Source organism: Morone saxatilis, unplaced genomic scaffold (assembly GCF_004916995.1).
Source record: "Morone saxatilis isolate NCDOM2014 unplaced genomic scaffold, NCSU_SB_2.0 Contig23, whole genome shotgun sequence".
NCBI lineage: Eukaryota > Metazoa > Chordata > Actinopteri > Moronidae > Morone > Morone saxatilis.
In genome coordinates, this window is record NW_023339796.1 from 3,028,727 (window position 1) to 3,050,757 (window position 22,031).

The 22,031-nt window shown below is 42.3% G+C and overlaps 1 protein-coding gene across 1 annotated transcript in view; it reads left to right on the forward strand.

Annotated features, from left to right (window-relative positions):
• Nucleotides 1-5,102: 5,102 nt before the first annotated feature.
• The window catches only part of LOC118334334 (partitioning defective 3 homolog), a gene marked incomplete at its 3' end in the record, with an annotated part of 217,835 nt that continues 200,906 nt past the window's right edge, over nt 5,103-22,031 (forward strand). Inside the window, 1 exon segment of the mRNA XM_035670221.1 lies at nt 5,103-5,521. Within this exon segment, the coding sequence (XP_035526114.1) occupies nt 5,402-5,521 (120 nt within the window).

Sequence of the window (22,031 nt, forward strand, 5' to 3'; positions counted from 1 at the left end):
CAGGCCTTTGTTACATTTTATTTGAACACAGAAACTATAATAAGTGTGTAAGTAAGTCACAACTAACAGCAGACTTCAACAGGAAAATGAAGTCTCTTTCAATTCCACAGGCCATAAACAATCAAGGAGTACTGGATCTTTACTTGTGGAGAATGCTTCCCTGAACACCACTGGAAGACAATACAGAGATATAAACTTTCTCTATTGAAAAAGCTTTAAAGATAAGCAGGTTTAGAGCTTTTAAAAGCCAACATTAACCACAAAATAAATAATATAACAAAACTCCAAAATAAATCCTGTTTACTATGTTGTTATTATTAAAATCCTTCATTTATAACATCTGTATATTCTAAATGTTGTTCTAATGCCATGCTTTCAGTGTATTATGTCATTCTGACACAAAGGTGTACTGTGGGCGTACTGGAGAATCTGTTGTGTACTCGCTGAATTCCTTTATTTAGATCTGACTCTGGCTGACCCCGGAGCCACCATCTGTCCTCCTGCGTGCCAGGGGAGGTCGTACTGTTCAAACACTGCCCCCGCTGTTATCAAAGAGCATTGCTCCGCGCGGCCAAGTCGCTCCCTTAATCTTTTAACAGTGTGACGAAAAAGCACCTCATTCAGCAACAACCGGGGCCTGACGGAAGTGTTTTTTTATACTGTATGATATTCATAGGTTTCAGTGTTTTGTAGGCCTACATTGTGAATTTATACAATTGAAATCAACACAGAGCCTGCAGTTTTGGAGGCAAAATGTTCCTTCAAGTGTATCATTCCATCCTTAAATAAAGAAAGAATCCAAAAATGTAATAAAGAAAAACTAGTTATGTAACTTGTTTTGCTCGTATTCTCATTCTTGCATTTTTTTCTTTTAATATTTGGCTGCAGTGTTATTGTTATTACATTATTTCTATCCATGCATCATTTTGTAAAACTGGTCTGAATAATGGAGCAATAGTGCATCAGTTATTCTGGCCAGTGTCCCCCTCGCCCCACTGCTTACCCTCTGGTCCTTTCTCCTCCTCCCTCCCTCCCTCCCTCCTTCATCTCCTTGGCCTGTCCTGCGGTCGGAGGATGGAGGCTCCAGATGGTCGAGTACCGGCAGCAGAAGGGCGACCCTCGGGGGGCACAAAGGCCTGACAGCGGGGAGCCAAATATGACCTGAGTCAGACAGCTCTTTAGCACAAAATTAGCCTGGGATGAACGCGTAACACAATTACATGCTGTTAATACCATCAAAGAGGTATTTGCGGCGCCTGTTGTGGCCTTTGCAGCTTAACTGGCCTAATTTGGAAAAAATGTCACAGTCCTTTCAGAAAAGTTGACATTTAAACATTTCTCAGATGATTACTGCCTACATAAAACAATTGTTCACAAAACAGCTACGAGGATATGATCTGTATATCCTCCAGTACGACTTCCAGGAGTGAAAGATGGACATTGAAACGTCTGCAGGGAATGTTAGCGTCTCAGATCATGTCAGAGGCTGCAGGTAATGTGTCTAAGGACTTAATGAGGGGTTGTAGGCTGGTGTCCCACAGGCTCAGCTAGCCAATGTGTTTGTAGTGCCAGACCTTCCACACAACAAAAACACTTCATAACTGAATCTCCCTGCTATTTTTGAATGCCCCCCCCCTCAACACAAGCTGTTACATTGTCTGTACGATGGATCTGAGAAACGTTTCTGTGTGATACAGTGCTGATATTAAACACATTTCCAGTTGGGAGTCTCGTTTGAGATAGTAAATATAGTGTAGGTGTGAGGTTTGAATTACAGTGAAACGAGTAACTGCACCACAAGAGGTCACTACTGATTCAAATATGATGCTTAGTCAGGCACAAATGTCACATCTGACAGGTGGCTATTTAAATGTGCAAGCTAGTTATTAGCTGGTTCCCTAATTGGTGCAGAGTGAGAGATTTAGGGCTCATCTGTTCAAATACATCACTGTCTGCATCTTCCTTTCCAGTTTCACTGACACACTAATGTTCGTCTTCTCTGTGGTTGGGTGTGGACATTGAGCCTTAAACTGCAGTTCAAGGCTGGAATACAAAGCTTCTCAAAGGGATACGATCACACCGGAGCCAGAAACAAACATTTGGGTTGCAGGGCCTCAAGAAAAAAAAAAAAAAAAGTACAAATTCGTAACTTTTTAGAGTAACTCTGCTCTTATATGATGATAATATTAGTGAATTTCATTTGAATTGGCAGGAACAATATGCTTGGTACATAGAACTGAATGTAACACAAGGACTGGGTAACATTCTGGTCAGATAAGCATTTGAAATAATCCCAAGTGGGGGAACATACTTGCATCCAACTTGCAAATTGCATGCATGCATGATAAACATTATCATATTAACTGTGTCCAAAGAGGCCAAATACCACATTTGGATGCTCTTGAGGTATACTGTAACAGTATGATGACTTGTGGTCCAAATACCTTACATCAGATCCTTACATACCTCTTATTGTCTTCCAGAGTGAATTCAGTTTGCACATATCAAGTAATGTAAAAACTTTGGAAAAAGCCAGAAAGAGACTTTTGTGGTCCAAACTGCATTATTTTTCTCAGAAAAAAAACAAATATCATCATTCAATATTACTGTGAAAACTATAAAATAGATGACGAAGCAAGTACTAGAACATTTTCCAGCTTGCACAAATAAATCACTTTGTATTTGGTTAAACTTACTGAGGTCTCATCTTGGAGAAGAACATTTAATAAATTGTGTCTACGAGAAACTTTAGTTATACTAAAGTCTGTCTTTAGGGAAACTGTGAACTATAAATTTGTGCTGAGTTGGTGTCACTTCCCCGCTCTAATAAAACAGTCACTGTGCAAGGTGGTTCTGACCTTTGCCTCTCACTACGCTACTTCACTGTTGCTTGTAAAACTACTGAGGCACGTTGTCCTGGCTGATTGTAGGTACATCTGCTCAATGTGTAAAATGTAAAGTAAGCCTGCTACAACACCTCCAACTGACCCCTTCACTAAAAATAGCCCATTTATTCATCCTCATCCCGCCAGCGTGATTGCACATTTCCTCCTTTTGTGAAAAACCACCACGAACAAGTGCTCATATTCTCCAAAGTGGAGGCTGTTTAATCCGTTGTGACAGCTGCTCTGGCTGTGGTCGGTGGCCGGTGAGTGCTCCAGCTGTGTTAAGAGTTAAAATAGTCTTGCAGCTGTGTGCTGGCATTAAATGGTGGAGCGATCCCATTTAACCAGTGCCCATGTAAACCACACACGCTTTCCACATACTTGAAATTCAATGGCTCTTCTCTCTTTTCATGTTCTCACTAAACCTTGTGTTTCAGCTCTTTTTGGCCTCATGGACAATTTTACCTTCAATCAGGAGACGGAGCAGGGATATCTCAATGCACAATCTGTTTTTTTGTTATCATCTCAAATGATGAAAATCAGACTCTTTCTAGGAATGTAATTGGATGCAATCAGATATGAACACTGCTGTAGAACTTCTCTGTTTAAGGAAAGCTGGAGCAAAGGTGATCTACTGGCTCAGGTGTGTCTTACAGTAGCCCGGTCCCTTTGGTGCAGCGTGTTCAGCGGTACATCCATGGGGACCATGTGCCGCAGCAGCTGCTCCCAAAAGCTCCCTGGATGGATATGGACTGCTTTTCATTTGGGGGTTTGGTTCAGTTTCAGACTTGGGTGGAACGATTGACTCAAAATAGGAAAGGAGCAGGTGCACAAGAAGCCCCCGTGGCTTTTTATCGAGTGATGATGTATCACAGAGTGCAGTAATAAACATTTCACTGCAGAGCAAAATGAAACGTAGGGCTATGAAGGAAATGCGCACATTCATTGATAGATCAATAGACTTTAATTTCTTATAAAGTCATCCTCTATTAGTAGTCCTAACGTCTGCTTAATCCTAATTCTAACCTTAAATCTAAGCCCTAACCTTAAACCAGTTCACAAACAAAGAGGGACCAACAAAATGTGTTTGACTGAAATGACTTTAGAGGACTTTACTGAACTCTCTGTCCTTGTGAGGACCGTCTACAGGCTGCAGCTGCTGCAATCTGCATCGCCTTCAACCGGTGTATTGATTTTAATATTATGTTTGAACCACTGCTGTGAGGGCAACATTGCTTCCCTGCGCGCCAAACACTACCCATCCTGACCACAGTGGGGGGCAGACTGCCACAACTGTGGCCTTCCCTGCTCCTCTGATGCCTTCATGGCCCACTCGTAAACTCTAGCTTCAAAAGTTAGAAGACCCAAACACGATTTTTCCCCCCAGCTTTTTTCTTGCAGAGGGATATTTTCTTTGGTTTATTAAATATGCAGAAAGGTTTTGTTGAGAGAGTTTATTGAATTCCTTAAGATGAACACATTGTTTAATGGGACTGTGACAGGGGAAGGAAACGTGGTGACAGTTTTATTTACTTTTTTATGATATCTGAAGTATTGATTAACTTATTCACAACAAAGTGAAACACAGGCACAATGTATAAGTAATTGGACAGGCAGAGCTACTTAATGCTGCAGCATCAAGCCAGGAGACGACAGACTGCACATCTGTGGTGTTTATTCATTTATTTACTAAATTGCTGCCGCTGTTCTCTCTTTAACACTAAATATAGACTACAAGACAACATTTGCCTCTAAGATTTAGTGGAGTAGCCTAGAAGTGAAAAGTTGCATAAAATGGAAATAAACAGAACAAGTTCAACAAAATAGACACGTACAACTGTACCTATTAGTGTATGTCTATTTGGTTTAACTTGTTCATTTATGCTGTAAGTCTGTGTTTGTACATTGAGAGCAAGGTAAAACCGGAGTCAAATCCCTTGTATGTGTGCACATACCAATACAGTGATTCTGATATCTGCTGCTATCCCAACATCAGGCCTCAGGGTTTTTTTGGGGTTCTCTGGAAATAAAATAAAAGTACATCGAATTTGCACTTACGTGCACTCAGTTACATTCCACCACGGATCACATTTGAAATCATTAACGACAACTTTCTTGCCCTTTTTCATTCACGTTGTTGGATCGTTCACTCTGAATTCCAACATTCCCGAACGCACCTGAACGCAACACGTGACCGAGCATTATCTCAGCAGAGAGAGGGAGAGAGAGAGAGAGGGAGAGAGACAGGGATTGGGACCGAGGGAGCGAAGGAGGGAGCGAGAGAAGCTAAACAGGTGGTCAGAAAACACACAGAAAACAATGTCGTCCGGCGGGGAGAAGCGGAAAGACCTTTAGTCCTCGCTCCTGCTCGGGAACACGGGGACAGCCGCGGAGCCCAACTAACAAACACACAAACAACCCATGCCCCTTCTTTATTTTCACACGGATTCCTCCTCCTCCTCCTCCTCCTCTCGGTTTTACTCTGAATCTGGGCAACATCTCGGGATACTAAAACCATGAAAGTGACGGTGTGTTTTGGCAGGACCCGGGTGGTGGTGCCGTGCGGGGACGGGAATATTAAAGTCCACTCGCTCATCCAGCAGGCTGTCATGAGATACAAGAAGGCGATAGCCAAGGTAAGTGGCGGCTACTTTGCTTTCTTGCGGGTTTTTGTTTTCCTGGAAACAATGTTGCGACGTCCGGAGGGGAGGAGGGGGGAGGCTCTGCAGGCGCACTCAATATGGCGCTAACTTGGAATACATGCAAAGAAGAGGGGAAAAGGGGAAAAGGGGGTTGCCTGTTTTCTGCCGGTTTGTTCCCTTAATGAGGACACACAGGCTGCGTGTGTCGCTGCTTCCCAAAGAAAGGCGCACCGCCATTGTGGTTCTTGTGTTTGTAAACCCACCAAACTTCCCTCTGGGATTCGGACTGTGGCACCGAACAAAGTAGCCCGCTGATAGGCACTGAATGTGACTTCTTTTGTTTCTTTATAGACGCATTTGAGCCCCAGCACACGTTAGCAGACGTAGTAACCCCGCTGTAAGATTTTGAGTTGATGCCTGTGGAAGTTGCCAGCACAGATTAGCCTACTAGCCAAGTTAGCCAGCAGGCTGCAAAAGTAGGACTGCACGGTGTGAGGCGTTCAGGCTCCAAGTGCAGAGCCGTGTCATTAACCAGAGGAAAGTCCTATCCGCTTAGTGTACACTCTTTTTGGGGTTTCACAAGAAAACACCCACAAGTTCCACACTGTTGGACTGAATGAAGTCATTGTGGGGGCAGCAGGCAGGGTTAGCTGCGAGCAAAGACTGATGGTGAGAGCTGATCAGTGATGCTTCAAATGCAAGAGGAGGAAGACTTTTTATTGATAAGTTGTGTTGCATTTGTAGGTCTATATGCAGAGTATTCTAGGAGAAGCTGCCTTGAGTTGCATGGCTGTGTGAGCAGGCACCAGGCCCTGCAGGAGAGGGAGGGGAACTGCAGTGCCAGGCTCCAGCTGACTGCTGCAGGCATGGACCCTGGCTGACAGCATAAATCTTGGAGATAAAAGTGAAGCGAGGGAAACTCAGAGCATGGTGTTGGGATAGCTGCAGATAACCTTTGAACTGCTTTATGTGCAAGGCTCTCTCTGGCGAGATCAGATAAGGTGGGATTTGTAGATTTGAGTGAACAGGAGCGTTACGTAACAGTTCTGTTATTAGATCTGTCCCTCAATCATAGAAATTAAGTTCATTCTACCAAAGATTCAATGAGACCTAGTCCTTTCTGGCCTCCACATCACAATATCTTTGCCAAATTCATTGTGTGTGTAAAAACCTACATTTGGCCCACACTCAACACTATAATGTAACTTTTCTGCACATCTGGGATTCAGACTTCTTTTTAAAACTGGAAACCATGGTAACAGTAAATTCAGGGCCCGTAGTCGATGCCAGTTTGTAGTTCGATTAGTTTGCTTTATTGTCCTTCCTTTTAAGGTACGCACATGTTCCAGCAGCTACTCAAGTTTCATGAATAATAAAAACGCTTTTCCTTTCCATGTGCTAAATTTAAGGCCGTCTTTTTTTGCTGTAATGATAGTGACCCAGAAGTCATACTGTATCCTCCTCTCCTTTGAATAATTCAGTGTGAGCAGACAGGAGTGCGGGATAATATCTCTGCGTGGAGTAGACAGGCAGGTAGAGCTGCTGAACCGTACAGAGAAGATGACTAACTTGTCTTTCACTTCATGCACATTTGGATTTATTGTTCTACCCTAGAAAGAGGGGGAAAGACGTGTTATTCCTCTTGGATTTGGAAAGTGCCTGCAGTGTGTGGCTTTCTCCAACACACACAGTAGCTGCCGTGGTTTCATAACACGGAACATTCTTATCATTGTCACTTTAGTTTTCCTTTAAAAAGAACTGAATGTGGGTGATAGTGCAGGAGTTATGCTGTCCAATAAAAATCTAACTTACTGTAAAACAGACTGCGACAGGCATTGTGTGGTCCCCTGTGTGTGTGTGTGTGTGTGTGTGAGATAATGTTATCCAAGATGCTGTAATGGTAGAAGTATGAAGACTCGTACATCATCGCTGTCCACTTCGACACAGCCTTTCACTTCCATGTGGATGTGAAGTCTTCAGCATGCTTCAGAGCAAAGGAACATGCACCAGAGAGAGAATTCTATCTCATTCATAGGGACATACTAAAGTTAGCCCCTCTTTATTAGTGACAGGCCGATTAATCGGGCTGATTATTTGGCATTTGGAGCCGGTGTGCTCACGATGCCGATCAATAAAACACGTCTTCAGACACATTCGCAGGCAGACATGTCAGTGTGGCTGTTACGGGACAATGTTCTTGGGGATTTTGGGAAGGTGGAGAAAAGTTTCAAGTGCTGTAATTTAACTCCCAAGCATCGTGCTGTGAACACATGCCTGGATGTCCTATAGAATAAAAACACTGCACATTGATTTTCTTGGTTTTGATATCGGCATAATACATCGGCAGCCCAGCTCTTTAATATCGGCACATATCGGTCGACCACTGCTCTTTAGGGCTGCGCTATATGATATGGGTATTAACACTTGGTGAGTGTCAAAGTCAGATATTCTAAAAGAAATGCCTTGATCAGTAAGTATCGAGAGCACCACAGAAACATTTTATAAATAATTTGCTATTTGAGCTAGAATAGTAAAATAAGCTCAGTAACCTCCATCCCTTGTCTGTAATTGAATCATAAAGGTTTAAGATGCATTGCAATATCACATAAAATATTTAGTATCACATATCAGTGTTATATTCCTTTATTGCCCAGTGCTAACCCTCTCTTTGAGGTTATCGGCACATTTAGAGAAATGCAGTTGTTTGGAAACCCAACTGTGCTGCTGTGTACTGCGGAGGCTGGCTTGTGTCTGCGTGCTGGAAAAGAGCCCGCACGTTCAATTCTCATTCTCTCTTCGTCAAGCTTTGATCTAAAACCTAAAATAAAATTAAAATTAAAAAAAACCCCGGAGCTCCTCATGAACTCCTCACCCACAACAAAACACACGGCCTCAAAATACAACACCCTCGTCATTTAATCACCACAGATCTGCGTTTATTACTCCCGTCCCACCCTGCGTGCATTCCGTCTGACCAGGGTTGGGCATTCTCATGGCTCGTGTAGCGAGCGTGTCGGGAGGTCTTGCAGATCGCAGATGCTGTGTTGAAGATCGCAGCTTTTTTTGGTCAGCACGTCTTAATAAGAGGCCCAAATTTAGGGCGTTTTTTTTTGCTTCAGTGTTTGTATGGACCTTCTTGTAACTTCCCCTGTCATTAGAGAGGAATGCTTCCTGCAGAAAAAAAAAACAAAAAAAACCCCAGTCCACTTCTGAGGGGCCTTGAACCCTCCCATAACTTTGGAATGAGAAAGACGAGGACACCAGGATGAGTGTGTGTACAACACTCTTACTGGACTTGAGGGAGGGAACAGCTTGGCCAGATTCTACGTCTCTGAACATCTTGAGAAGTAAAGAAGTGTCAGATTATCCTCCACTGCTCTTTTTCCTTCCACAGATCATAGGGTAGATTCTCACTAATGTTCACCCATTTGACTAAGTGTGGCAAGCGTTTCAAATGACACCCTTGACTGGAAAACTGTCTGGTGGTTTAATGCTCCAAACCCTCAAGTGACGTAAGCAGTGGCACGTCAGGAGAACCACGAGGTTTGTCTTTATTTGACTGTTCCTAACGCTCAGAAGCCTCCGGGGGGATATCAGGGGTCTGGATTGATGCGTTCACACACCAGCACACAGCCGATTTCCATTCACAGCTTGACACTGCTGGAGTTTCCTCCGGTAGAGTCGAGGCTATTGTGTACATACTTGACCGTTGAGGCAGACAGATTTAACGTGACTTTGACCTGTCGCAGACAATAGGAGCAGGTGTCGGACTGGTTGAGGGGTTTTCTTCGGAAACATGCAGTTGAAAATAGGGCTGCGTTGGGCTTAATTAATCCAAAATGTTGGTTCTGAAGAACCTGTTAGGGCTGCAACTCGTGTTAATTTTCATTATTGTTGTTTTAATATAGAAAATATGTCACCAGTCCCCAGAGTCTGAGATGGTGTCTTCAGACTGCTGTTTTTTCTAACCAACCATCCGAAATAATCTGAATTTATTATTTACAATTGTATAAAACAAAAGAAAGCATTAAATTCACACATTTAAGAATCTGAAACCAGTAAACTCTAGTTGATGAATTACATAACATTATATCATGCCAGGCTTAAGATGAATGCTGACGTTTGGTGTCCTCTAATATTGAAATGCTTTCTACTTTAAGATTTTTTAAAATTCTGGCTAATGGGTGTTTTGTAGGAAATCATTGGAAAATTATAGTTTTTTTTTTAACTTTATGTCATGTAGAAATAATAAAAGGTTACATTCAATGGCAGATGTGAAGGAAACGCATGCTGAGGTAAATTTCACAGGTTCCATCTATAATGATCAGTGACTTAAATATAACCAACCTCAATGTGGATTGAGCTCAGAAAATCATCACATTGGAGCTTTGCTGTCGCCGACCGACTCTAATCTGCCCGCCTGTTTTTAATCTCGTCCTGATGTCATTGCTCTGTGCCGTAATGTGCTCAAGATATTACTCAATTCACTACACAAATGACTGTTATTAATTAGTGTGCAGGAGCCTGGGACGGCTGCGGGACCTGGAGATAAGCAGTCCGACATGCTGTGAGTGTTAACCGCTCATGTTACGGTCGTACAGATTAACACATTCACCGCTAGATGTGTGCCACACGTTCAGAGGAAAACCAACTTTTGAAGTGGGCCCAATTTTGTTCAAAAGAGGCACATAACTGCATGCGTGAAAGGGACATCGAACTCAGTGTGATAATGATCATAGTGGTACGTGTCCCACAGTGTACACTGTGTTTCACACCGAGCTTGTTTGCCTTCCTTACCTCAAACACAATGGTTTGTTGCCGTTCCAATGTGTGGTTTGTCTAAAGTGTGTCTGTTAACCACAGTTGCCAATTTTGACACATGCACGGTAAACTGAGACCCATGTACCGGTTGGGCGGACCCTTTGAGTAACGCTCTACTCGAGTGCATCCATTTTTACAGGCTGCAAAGAAATGGAAAAAACAACCACGCCTTGAGCTTGCGTGTTATTCCCTGTTTATCCATCACTGAAGCTTTTTTATCTCCTGTTTTCTGGCTAACAATGCAAGAATGGCACTAATGATGTTATCATGAGGGGATTTCCAAAGCATTTACTGGCTTCTTGTATGTGCCATCTAAACAGGGGTTATATTAGTCTGTTCAACTCAAACAGCAGTTTGTCCAGGCGACAAATGATTCATTGACGTGAACCAAGGCTTCTGATAGACTGATTTTTTTAAAATTTATTTATCATTTCCATCACGATTGGAGCCAAAGAAACATTAAGCGTGATTGCACTGTTAGTGTAGGTGCAGTAGATCTACCTCATATCAGGTCGTAAGCCCAAATCATTTTACAGTTCATCTGTTTGATCCTCGTGTCACCAGGCTGTACCAGCCAGGGGTTCCCGCTTCCAAAACGGGCACAGTGCAGGATTAAAAGCTTCACTGATGATCCCCGGACCGCTGACTTTGCCCTTGACCAAACTACTGTGAAAAATGTCCTAAAACATGACCCGGCACAGCTTTTCCTTTCCTAAAGGAGTCCGCTAAAGACGCACTGGAATGAACGGAAGAAAATTAGCCATGTGAGACTTCCTGTGTGAAATTGGACAATGGCTTCTTATAAAGATTCAATGTCTTCATCCTACTTATTAGCATTTATCTTGAAGACTGGGAGTTGAAGAAGTTATTTAAAATTACTGACGTTACACAAAAGGCTTTGAACAACAGGAAAGATGATTGCAGTCAGCAAAGAATATCATCTTTTATCCTTAGGACATGAGACATTCTACACGACTGTTTTTTTTTTCTTTTTGCTATTTGATGATGTTGGCATTACCGCGTTTCCCACAGTGCTGCTTTGCTTTGCTGTGCATTTTAGATGACTTTTTTTTTTTTTTCAACTCAATCACCTTGCTTCCATGTGAATCATTTACATAAGTAAGCTGTCATCCTTGCTCGTCTTTGACATCAGGATGTGCATGTGATAATAATGAAAAGACAAATGCCACTTTTGTCATTTGCCGGCAGGTTTCCCAGGAGGAGAGTGAACTTGGCATGGAGTCATTAGCAGAGCAGAGCAGCTGTTTGGGCCTGTTAATGCAGAGAGCGAGCGATGGGAAGGAGGAGGCTGGGAAATGCTGACTGCACTGTTCTCAGCTGGTGGGAAGACCACTGCGCTCCTTTCTGAAGTTCATTTACATTTTAGAAGTTGAGCTCATGCTCGTATTCAGAACTGTTTACAGTAAGAGTAACAGTTGAATATAATGACATTCGTTGAATTGTTAGTAATGGGAGAAAGCTGTGTTAAGGAGTGCTAGGATCCAAGCATCAGCACCCTGACAGGAGATTAAAACCTGCCAGGAACCCTTTTTATATTGTAGAATTGAATGTCTACTACAGTGTGTTTCATGGGGCTTTCTGTTGATTTTAGCATCGTCCTTAAACTGAACATTTCAATCAACAGGTTAGGACCACACACATTTTATACTTTTTAACATAGCAGAGATGTAGACTTGACAGTGGGTACACTCCTGGAACAATGCGAAATTAATAAAACAGCGACAGGCAAGACATACATGGCCATATAGTTTGAATACTAAACTAAAAGTGGGTCGAAGACTCTTCTCAGCGACGAACGATTGAGTCGAATATTAGGGTGCAGCCCTAATTTATTAGGCCTTTGCATTGAAAGAACTTGGTTTCAGCTACAAAACACTGACACAGCCTATGAAAATGTTCAAATGCTGAAAGACTTGAAAATGACTTGCTTAAAGTGCTTCTGGAGACTTGAGACTTTAATTGATTGATTTGAGACTCCTTTGGACTTAAAGAAAACTGAACATTAGCTGCGTATAATGTAAATGCACAGATAACTGACACACCTGTTGCATGGAAAACCCTGATAATCCCAAACAGATGCTTTTGTAAATGATCCCTCATTGATGAACAGCACGAGAGATAAAACTGTTCAGGTTTTTTTTTTTTTAACGTGAAGCGTCACAAACTGAACTCTTGACCGTGACTGGGTGGGGGGGTTGCGGGTTAGTTAATGAGAGTCCAGATCATAAGACTTAATGACACATTGAGCTTATGTGGTTCACAGACTGCTATGAAAACAGATTATTTGAACCATGGCATGCATCCAGTTAGCTGAGCATTGGCACCCCAACCATGTGGACCAAGGCAGGCTACATATGGCACTTCACCCCCCAGCAGACCCTACAGAAAAAAACCAAATAAGCCAGGCTGACTGACGGGAGCCTATTTTGGGTGATAGATGCTTCAAAAATTATCACCAGACTCGACGTTCATTTGATGGAGTGCCTGCATCACAGGGTGGTGTTTTGAGGTCAGGTCACCTCCCCGAGCGGTGGACTTTCTTCTATAAACAGAGGAAGCTCCTGAATGTAAACTTGTACAGGGAAAAGGGATCAGGAAGCTTATAGAGAAGTTTTATGACATGTCCGCTGCTCTGCTCTGGTGGTTCTTTTGTCCATGTTTGTCGAGCAGGCCTTGCAGCCGGACACTGTAGTTTATTTATGATGGAGATTGTTACCTTGTCTTCCAAGAACGGTGTTGGTGGAAAAATCACAGTTGGACGCCGAGAAAGCTTAGACCACAATGCGAGCTTCAGATTGTATAACCTCAAGAAGATTTAATGACTTGGATTTTAAATGTGAGACTTGTTGAAGTAGGGCTACAGTATTTTCAAAAGAAAGATATGCTGTGTTCACTTTTTGAAACATGTCACCCTATTAAACATCTGGCATGAAATGAATACTCACCAGTCCATGTTATTGAAGTTATTAGCAATTTGAGTGATTGCTTACAGAACAGTGTCATTACTTGTGTTGAGAACACTGCGTTGTATTCATCTCTGTGCTCTGTTCAGTCAGCTCAGGTTGAATTTACTCAGGAGTTTTGTGGTTTGAGCCACAGCTACATTTAAATAGTCTCAACTGATAGTTATACTAAGCTGGCCAAGCATAAATGGGTAGTCATCAACTTTCTCCCATAATAAATATGGAGGTTACAAAGCCCAGACATTGTCTCCAAGTGCCTGCTTAAAGGAACAATGTTCTCTTTGGACTGTCTTCTGGTCATTTTATGTCAGCGGCACAAGTATGGAAAAACCTACCTTTCAGTTGCCTTTTCTAGTGTAAAAACCTGAGCGTATCTGTCTGACAGTCTCACACTGAACCACATTGACGTTGCTTCATAGGGCTGCCGACTAGCCCAGAAATCACAGATCATCTGGGAATACTGTGAACTCAAATCCTTTTATATGGTTGCAACCAAACATAATTTTAACCCTGCTGATTATTTTTTATTGATTCATTCTTGAATCTGTAAATACTGAGAAATGCCCATCACAATTTCTTAGAGCCCAAGTTGTTGCGTTCAAATTGCTAGTTTCATCTCACCATCATTCCAAAAACCAAAGGTGTTAGATTTACTGTCCTATAAGACAGACAGTCTCACGTTGTAGAAGTTATAACCAGCCAGTTTTTAGTTTTTAATGAGTTTTATTTAGTTTCTGTCAGTCTATTGACTACACATTTAACTTCTGCTTAATTTAAAATAGGAATACCACAATGTAAGAATGCAGAAGTAGTACTGAAGTAGTTTATCCACATAAAAGGTGTCAGAATTGCATTAAAAGGATTCTGTTTTTTCTTGTGTGAGTAGCACTCTGAGATCCAGTAACATGGCAACAGCTAAAAAAGGAAGTCCATTTGGTCAAGAAACACAAGCAGTGAGGTGATCAGACGGGTTGTAAGCAGACCTCTGGGGTAGCCAATCTTATTTGGAAGAGAACATGAAGGCAGCCATTATTCCCTGAACTGTGGATCAATGTTCCAATGGACAGAAGTGATGGTCACCACTACAAAAAAGACAGCACTTAATAAATCTGCTTTGTTACTTAGTATGTCTGTGCTTAGTTAGAAAAGGTCACAGGTTTTATTTCCCACATCCAGTCTGTTGCCATAAAATGACCAAACACCCTGTTGAGAAGTCTCGATGTAAATCACTGACTGGCCCATCTGCCCCCCCCCCATCTACTCATTCAGTGTGAGTTGCTTTAGACCAGAGTATCAGCGAAATGTAAAATGAATGTGCACTTGTTTTCAGCAGGCAGACTGGCCTTGTTCACAGGCCTGAGTGTCCCTTGTCCACCCAGCGGACAGACACTGACTGAAATGTCAAGGACTCGCTGTGTGTGGAGCTCTGAGCACAGGGAGAGGATTGTCTCTGAGGAATGTGAGGACACTGAACAAACAGCAGCCTAGCTCAGATATACTGTATCCCTCAGTGCAGCCTGATACAGCCTGGAGATTTGATTAAGTCTGCGGACTTCATATTCCTACTAAACTGTTGTATTCCTTTTCTTCAATAGTGACCTAGATGTTGTATTGTTGTATTTCTGCTCTAGTTTTCTAGCCCCATTGTTTAGATGCTGCTTTATTATTTTCTTCCTCCCCGCCTCTGAAATTCCTGCGAGATTCTTCTTGCCAGAGTCTTAAAATTTCATTTTGTCCCCCCACCCCCCAATAACAGAGCCTGTTGTTCTCACCCAGCTGTTAATTGCCAGCAGCTAAACGAGAAACCTGGTGGTTTAGTGATGCAAAGCTCAGGCCACAAAGCATGTTCTCCATGGAAACACCAGTGCATTTCAAGGGGATGCAGGTCTTGCATTGGCATAGTCCAAATTCTTTGAACGTGGTCATACTCGGAGACAAGTGTGCAGTTTAGCTTGGACATGGGAAAACCACATGCTGCTCAGAGGATGAAGAGACTACATTAGCATAACCCAAATGATTTATGAGTGTAGATTAATGATGTCCCTTGAAATTGAATTCAGTACTTAGGCTGATGAGGCTTTGTCTGCTAAATATAGGACAGAGCAGGCGAGAGCTCTGCCTTTGACAGATAGATGATCATTGGCCTTTGGGCAGAGCAGACATGATGGCCTTGAACTCTTCTTCTTCAGCTGCGTGTTGTCTCTCCCTGCTGTCTGCTGGGATGTTTTGGTTGCTCCCAGCGTACTTCAGGAAGCAAATGGCTGAGTTTTAAGGCTTGTCACCTGATAGCTCAGCTGATCGACACATATTCAAGCCCACTGGCTAGAAAATGATATTTTCTGGTTTCAGCTATCACATGGGAGAATTTGCTGCTTTGGTATCTTATATAATTATATACGTAAGATGTTGGAGGTTTGGATTGTTGCACTCGACGATGTTTGGGCGAAAGTCGATTCGGAATGTCATATTTTGTGGAGGAGGCTAAAGTCACGGGGTTGTTCTTTGCAGCTGGGATCCATCATGAGGGATGATGCATCCCACACTCCATTGGTTCATTAAGTTGAATTAAAACGTGTGGTTTTTGTTTTAATTATATATATTTATTGCACAGCAATTTTACCGCTCTCGGTGAGCCAGTTTGTGACACCTATCAAACTAACTTTGGATCATTTGGATATGGCTAAAGGCATCTGTTTTTTTTGCATAAATCTAGTAGTAGTAGTAGTAGTAGTAGTAAATAATCATACAGGGACATTATATATCTGAAGAGAAACATGTTTTTTAAACAATCTACAGCGTGTGAGAAGATCAAATCCACTATTTAAATATGTACAGACTCAAACAAACTGTTTACCTATAAGCTAAAGGAACACACTAATCCAGTGATCCGGAGAGAGAGTGCCCACACCCACTGACTGCCTGCACGGCACAAGAGGAGAGGGAGAGACCCCCATACTGTTTAACTATTCAAATGATATATGTTCCATTATACATAAATATGATCATTTTATTTGTAATGATGCATTTCTTTCCTGTCCCAGAATTGTCCCCAACACTGTCTCTTTGTGTCCCAGGTGCCATTTCCATTGTACCCGGGACAATGCATGCTTTCTTTGGAGCACGGACAGTTCCACACAGTTTTTCGATGCTGTTTAATTTGATGAGTAAAGATGGCTCTAGCTTTAGCTCTGGTGTTGATAGTGTCGACAGTTTAACATGTTGATATCTGCCCACTGGGTTTAAAGGACAGGCCCATTTCCACTTACTTTACGATAGGTGAAAGACAGGCTTTGAGTCCTTGCCGCCTCCGTGATTCCAAGCCCTCATTCTCTCCTGGGTGTGTTTTTGACATGGCTGGTCTGCACTTGTCAGAATGCAGCCTGCATAGTGATTTAATATTCACCGTTCACACAGAGAGGCTGTGAAATAATCCCAAAATCAGTGATTCACAGTACCCAATGTGTTCCTCAACCTGTTAGGCAGCCAAAAGGGATTTTATGCACCTAGTTAAAGGTTTACAGACAGACTAATAATGTAATGCATTTAAGGAGAAATGGTAGTATATTACAGATTCCTGGTTACAAGCAGTTTCTCCCACTTTCTGTCACGAGACAATACTGTATATCAGATAAGCATGCTGCTCAACAGGAAAAACTGCTGTCTGACTGACCAGCTGATGATGCAAGACTTGATGCATCTCCCTCATGTCCGGACTTGAGCTGTCAGGAAGACCGCAGTGTGTTCTCTCTTTTCCAGTTGATGCTGGTCACTTGTGAAGACTTTGGCATGTTGGTGTTAACTTCGTTTCTACGTCTCTAAACCTCCCTTGTGCCCGTAGCACCGCTGCACACACATCATGCTGAGTGACAGATCCAGACTACAGTGGATGACGCAAGAACTACTCACCTGACCACTTGCATGTGTTTGTGTTGTGAATTTACTGCCTGTCAGACATTTTAAGTGAAATGGTGTCAGACACTGTCACCACGTCTGCCTTTCTGCAGCTTGCAGCAGCATCAGTGCAGCTGGATCTTAGACGCAACAAAACAGCAATTGTACTACATGTAGGAGATAATCCACCAAGTATAGACTTTATTTAAAATGCACTTCTTGTTTTCTTCTGTGCGTTGCAGTTTTTTTTCTTTGGTAGACTGGAAAATGATGCTGTTTGATGTTTTATACACTAATAAATAACTAAATGCCTGAAAAAATACACAATTAAATTAATAAACAGTCAGTTCAGAGTTCTACACATGCTACATGTATGCTAGGTTTTTTTTTTTATAAAGTTATTTTTAGGCCTTTGTGCCTTTATTTGACAGAGACAGCTGAAGATGGACAGCAAAGCTTGGTAGAGAGAGGGGATGACATGCAGCAAAGGGCCGGAGGTCGGATTGGACCCGGGCCGCTGCATCAGCTCCGTATATATGGGTCGCCACCTCTACCGACGCCCATGCTGCTAGTTTTTTGTTAATTAAATCCAACATTAAAAAAGTTTTCAGCATTAGATGCCTCTACTAGAGCTGTTCTGGAAGAATATGTTTAATTGAGCAAAAGAGGGGTAAAAAGTAGAGCCACATTGGCTTCTGAGGGGGGAGTGCGGGAGGGGGGAGTGCGGGAGCCAGTCGGACAGCTGAAAACAATCAACTGTGTCAAACCCTCACCCACATCTTGAACTGGTTCCCACTCAGCCTAACCTGGCCGATACCAGGAGCCAAAAATGAGCTCTTCTGGCTATGCAGCTGCGAATATGGACACCAAACCACTGTTTCTACCAAGACATTTAGGTACATGTGGAAATGCAACTTTCTGAGTAATACTTTAGTATTTAGTCTGTCACATTGCTTGACGCATTGTCTTGTCTGTTTCAGAACTTTTATTTTAAGCAGGATGGGGTTTAAAACGACAGTTTCTGGTTTTGAGTTGAAGTGAAGTTGGTTGTTGCTAAAGGAGGACACTTCGGCCCGGATGGGACAGACTGAGGAGTGGGTGGCAGCAGAAGAGAGCTTTCCTTTTTCCGTCATCAGTATTCAGGGAGTCGGTGGTGAGGAAGTGCATCGACTGGAACAGCTGGGCTGTCAAAGGGACCACAACAGTTTTAAATGTGTCTGGTTGATAAACTGATCCGACCTTCAATTTGAATACAGGTAAAAATATCTGACCACCTGATTCATCAGCATAGCAGAAGAGAGGTGGCTTTATTGCCAACAAACAGAAGTGAGAGTGCAGGAAAAACAGTACACATACAGGAAATCCCACAGGGAACTGTGGTTAATGATCACTAATGTGGTCTACTCAAAGTCAGCTTACTTTGTTACCTTACAGTTTAGGAAACATCTGATTTAATTAACTGTAAAACACAGTAAACATTCAGGATTTCTTTTGGAGACAGTAGAGCAGAGACACTGACTTCAAGGAGCTGTGTACTTGCTGTCTGTATATTCATCTAGCTCTGGTTTGTTCAGACACTCGGCACCAGTGGGGGAGTATGAAGATGAAAGAGGCAGCCATAACTTGGTGAAACCAGAAACAGAGCTGACCAAAACAAGGGGAAGAACAGCAGTGGTGCTAAAAGAACATCTGAGGAAATACTGTAGGTTTAGCAGCCATTTCATTAGACATTGGTCCTGGGGAAACACAGAAGTAAAAAGATCTGTAAAGACAAATGTAAAAAAAAGCAATGAACAGAAAAAGGGAAAGCAAGCAAAGGCATGACATTTTAGACCAAATGATCACGCAGTCGGTGCTATTGTGGGAAGACTTAAACAAGTGCGGCCAGTGAGCCTGTTCTTACTGCAGAGCCTCGAACCAACACAGGGCTTAGTTCTTCAGAGAAAATGTTGGCAAATGTAATGTTTTGTCTGTAATAATCTGCTGTAGTTTCTTTCTGCAGCAGTGATCCTGCACTGCCTGCTCCATGTAATGTCACAGTAGCGTGAAGGACACGGTGAAAGGACAATAGGACCTTGCATAGAAATTGTAAGCCTTGCTGTTGATTTAACATTACAGATTTCCCCCTTTATGTGTGTACTAATGCTGTAAAAATATTTGCTTTTGAGCATTGTTGCATAAATACAGTATGAAGTTGCAGGTTTGAAGCAGCATGGAACATGTTGCCTGTGCAGGCATCCTCTTCAGCCGTGCTCTGTATGAGTTAAACTTAAAGAAATGGCCCTTTTGTAATAGACAGTGATGGATTCTGAATGAGACTTGAATGCAGCTTATCACAGTGGTGACAGTTGAGGCAGCAAAGGGCCTTTTGCTGGATAAAAAGCTTACTGTGTGAATGAACTGTGTCAGGTTTGGCCTGGGACTGCTGTCTCTTTTGACGTGATCAGATTGTGTGTATATATGTGTGTGTCTGTGCGTGTGTTCAGCTCCTATGTTTGCCCTCTCGTACACATGAATTAGGACACCAAACCCAACACGCCTGGCATTTCAAAGAGGAGGCCATTTGTTGGAAACAAGCGCCCCATTTAGACTATCTTGATCCACGTATTGAACTGTGCCCAGTCTCTACCCATCTCCTCAAAGCCTGAACTTGTTCACTCTGCTGTTGTGCTCATGTCACCTTAAATGTATAAGCATCCGGTACATGTAAACTAAGACAGCAAGAGTCTCTCCACTGTCAATACTGAGATTTCTCTTTTTAAGGAAGGAACAGATGGGTATTCATAAAACTTTAAACAAGGGTATCCAAGTTTAAATGAAATTGGCAAGATATGTGCCAGGGCTGCACGCTATGGTATAAAACGTCACATTGCGATTTTTTTTTTTTTTGAAGGCCAGGGCATCTCAGCAGCACTACAGTACTTCATTATATTGCTTTTTTGTCTCAAATTGGACCTTTTATCAAAAAAAGTGCAGCTTCTAGCGATTTGCATATCACACTTGGCCATATTGGCATATATTAGTGTATATATAAGTTGTGGCGCTCTACTATGTGCATAACAGGATGAAAGATAAATGACAGCAGGCAAATGTCCATACTCTACATAAAGGCAGACAGTCATTTTGAGTTCTTTAGGAAGTTAATAAAAATGGCTCAAACAAGCTTAAATTTCCTTGAGACTGACCTAATGCTATCAAGCAAATAGTGGTGCAGATGGAAGTAGCATGATCCTTTACGGCAGCAAAAAAGTCTTAGGAGGACGGTCCAAATCTAACCAGACCTTCACCACAGAGATAGCAGATCAAGAAATCCTCAATAGCACCATTTTGGAGCAGCCTCGTGGGTCCTTCCCCCTACATCTCCTTTACTTACTCTACACTTTGTCCTGAAATATGTGAAATTGATTCGTCTCTTGGAATAGCAGCTGTGCCTTTTTAGAAACAAATGTTATCGCCGCTTTCAGCTCTCGACCTGTGCAGTCCAAAGCGATACTGAGCATAAACGTTAGAAGCTGGTGTCATTCGATTTACATTTAAAGCGACTGCAGCTTCAAAGTCACGTGCCCTACTTATTTCCCAATTCCATGCCCGCTGCAGTGGCCTGGCCTGCTGTGTCACAACAGGAAAGCCCTCAAGCCGCTCTCACAGTTGATGCCTGGTCATTTCAGGACCTCAAACAACTGGCCAGATTCCTTACTGACCCATTCATCTGGCTCACAGATGACCGCTAAATACTTGTCAACATAGACAAGGCCGCTGAACTAAAGCATGTAGGTCTGCGGTGTTTAACCTTATCGCTCAATGGGGCTTTAAAGCTTATGACTTTGCATTATTTTTGTAGAGAAAACTAGGTTGGTTGGTGTATGCTGCTCAGTGGTTCAGCCAGTTCTCTTCCTTACCTGTACAGTCCCGAAAATCGTTGATGTTTGGTTTTTGAAAAATTGGTGTGGTCATTTTCATTTCCTCATTCTTCCTCGGTTTAAAGCCAGGTCTGCCGAGGCATTGTGAAAGGCTGGCAGGGAGAAAGAGATGCTGCAAATTCCTCTATCTTCACCATCCAGACTCAATGGATGGAAAAAGCCTCGTTCCTGCCAAAGATTGTGACGGTTCGTGCCTGAGTCCAGCTGGTTCTCTGTAAACAGCACATGAATTACTGTCTGTTTTGCTGCTCATTTTGTTTTGATTTACTTCTATTTCCTAATTTTAGAACATATTATTCAGCCATTAGAGACGTACAAAGATATGGTTGGACCCATTTTGAACATGACTACAAAATGAAGAGCACATCAGTCTTCTGCAGACTTTCCAAAATATTTTGCTTGCACAAATGAACAGGGAGGGAAACATTCCTTAAGCAGAGATGGATTATTAATTGTTATCCAATGTAAGTTTATTTTGCTGACAGAACAACTCTAAAGACAAATGGAAGCATGTTAAAGGGTGCCATATTCTATGCTCAGGGATACAATAATAATGCATCAGAACTTTTTTATTTTTTATTTTTGGTTTGTTCCAAATTTAGCGACTAGTAATAACATTTCAGTCCTGTCAGCTGCTTTGGATATGGAAAGTTTTGCGCTATCATGTATATCCGTGTCTGTTTTCCGATTGGACTAGACAGTGTCCTGACCCTGCGGTTTATCCTCTTACATCACCAGGGTTGGGAACTGCTGAGGGGAAATGAGTGCACCTACTGTTTGTGTACATGTTTATTCCTCTATGCCACTTCTAATGCACACACATCTGAAGTGGAATTTATTTGTTTTTCCTCATTTGCATCGAGAGTGGGTCATACATGTTTAGCCTTT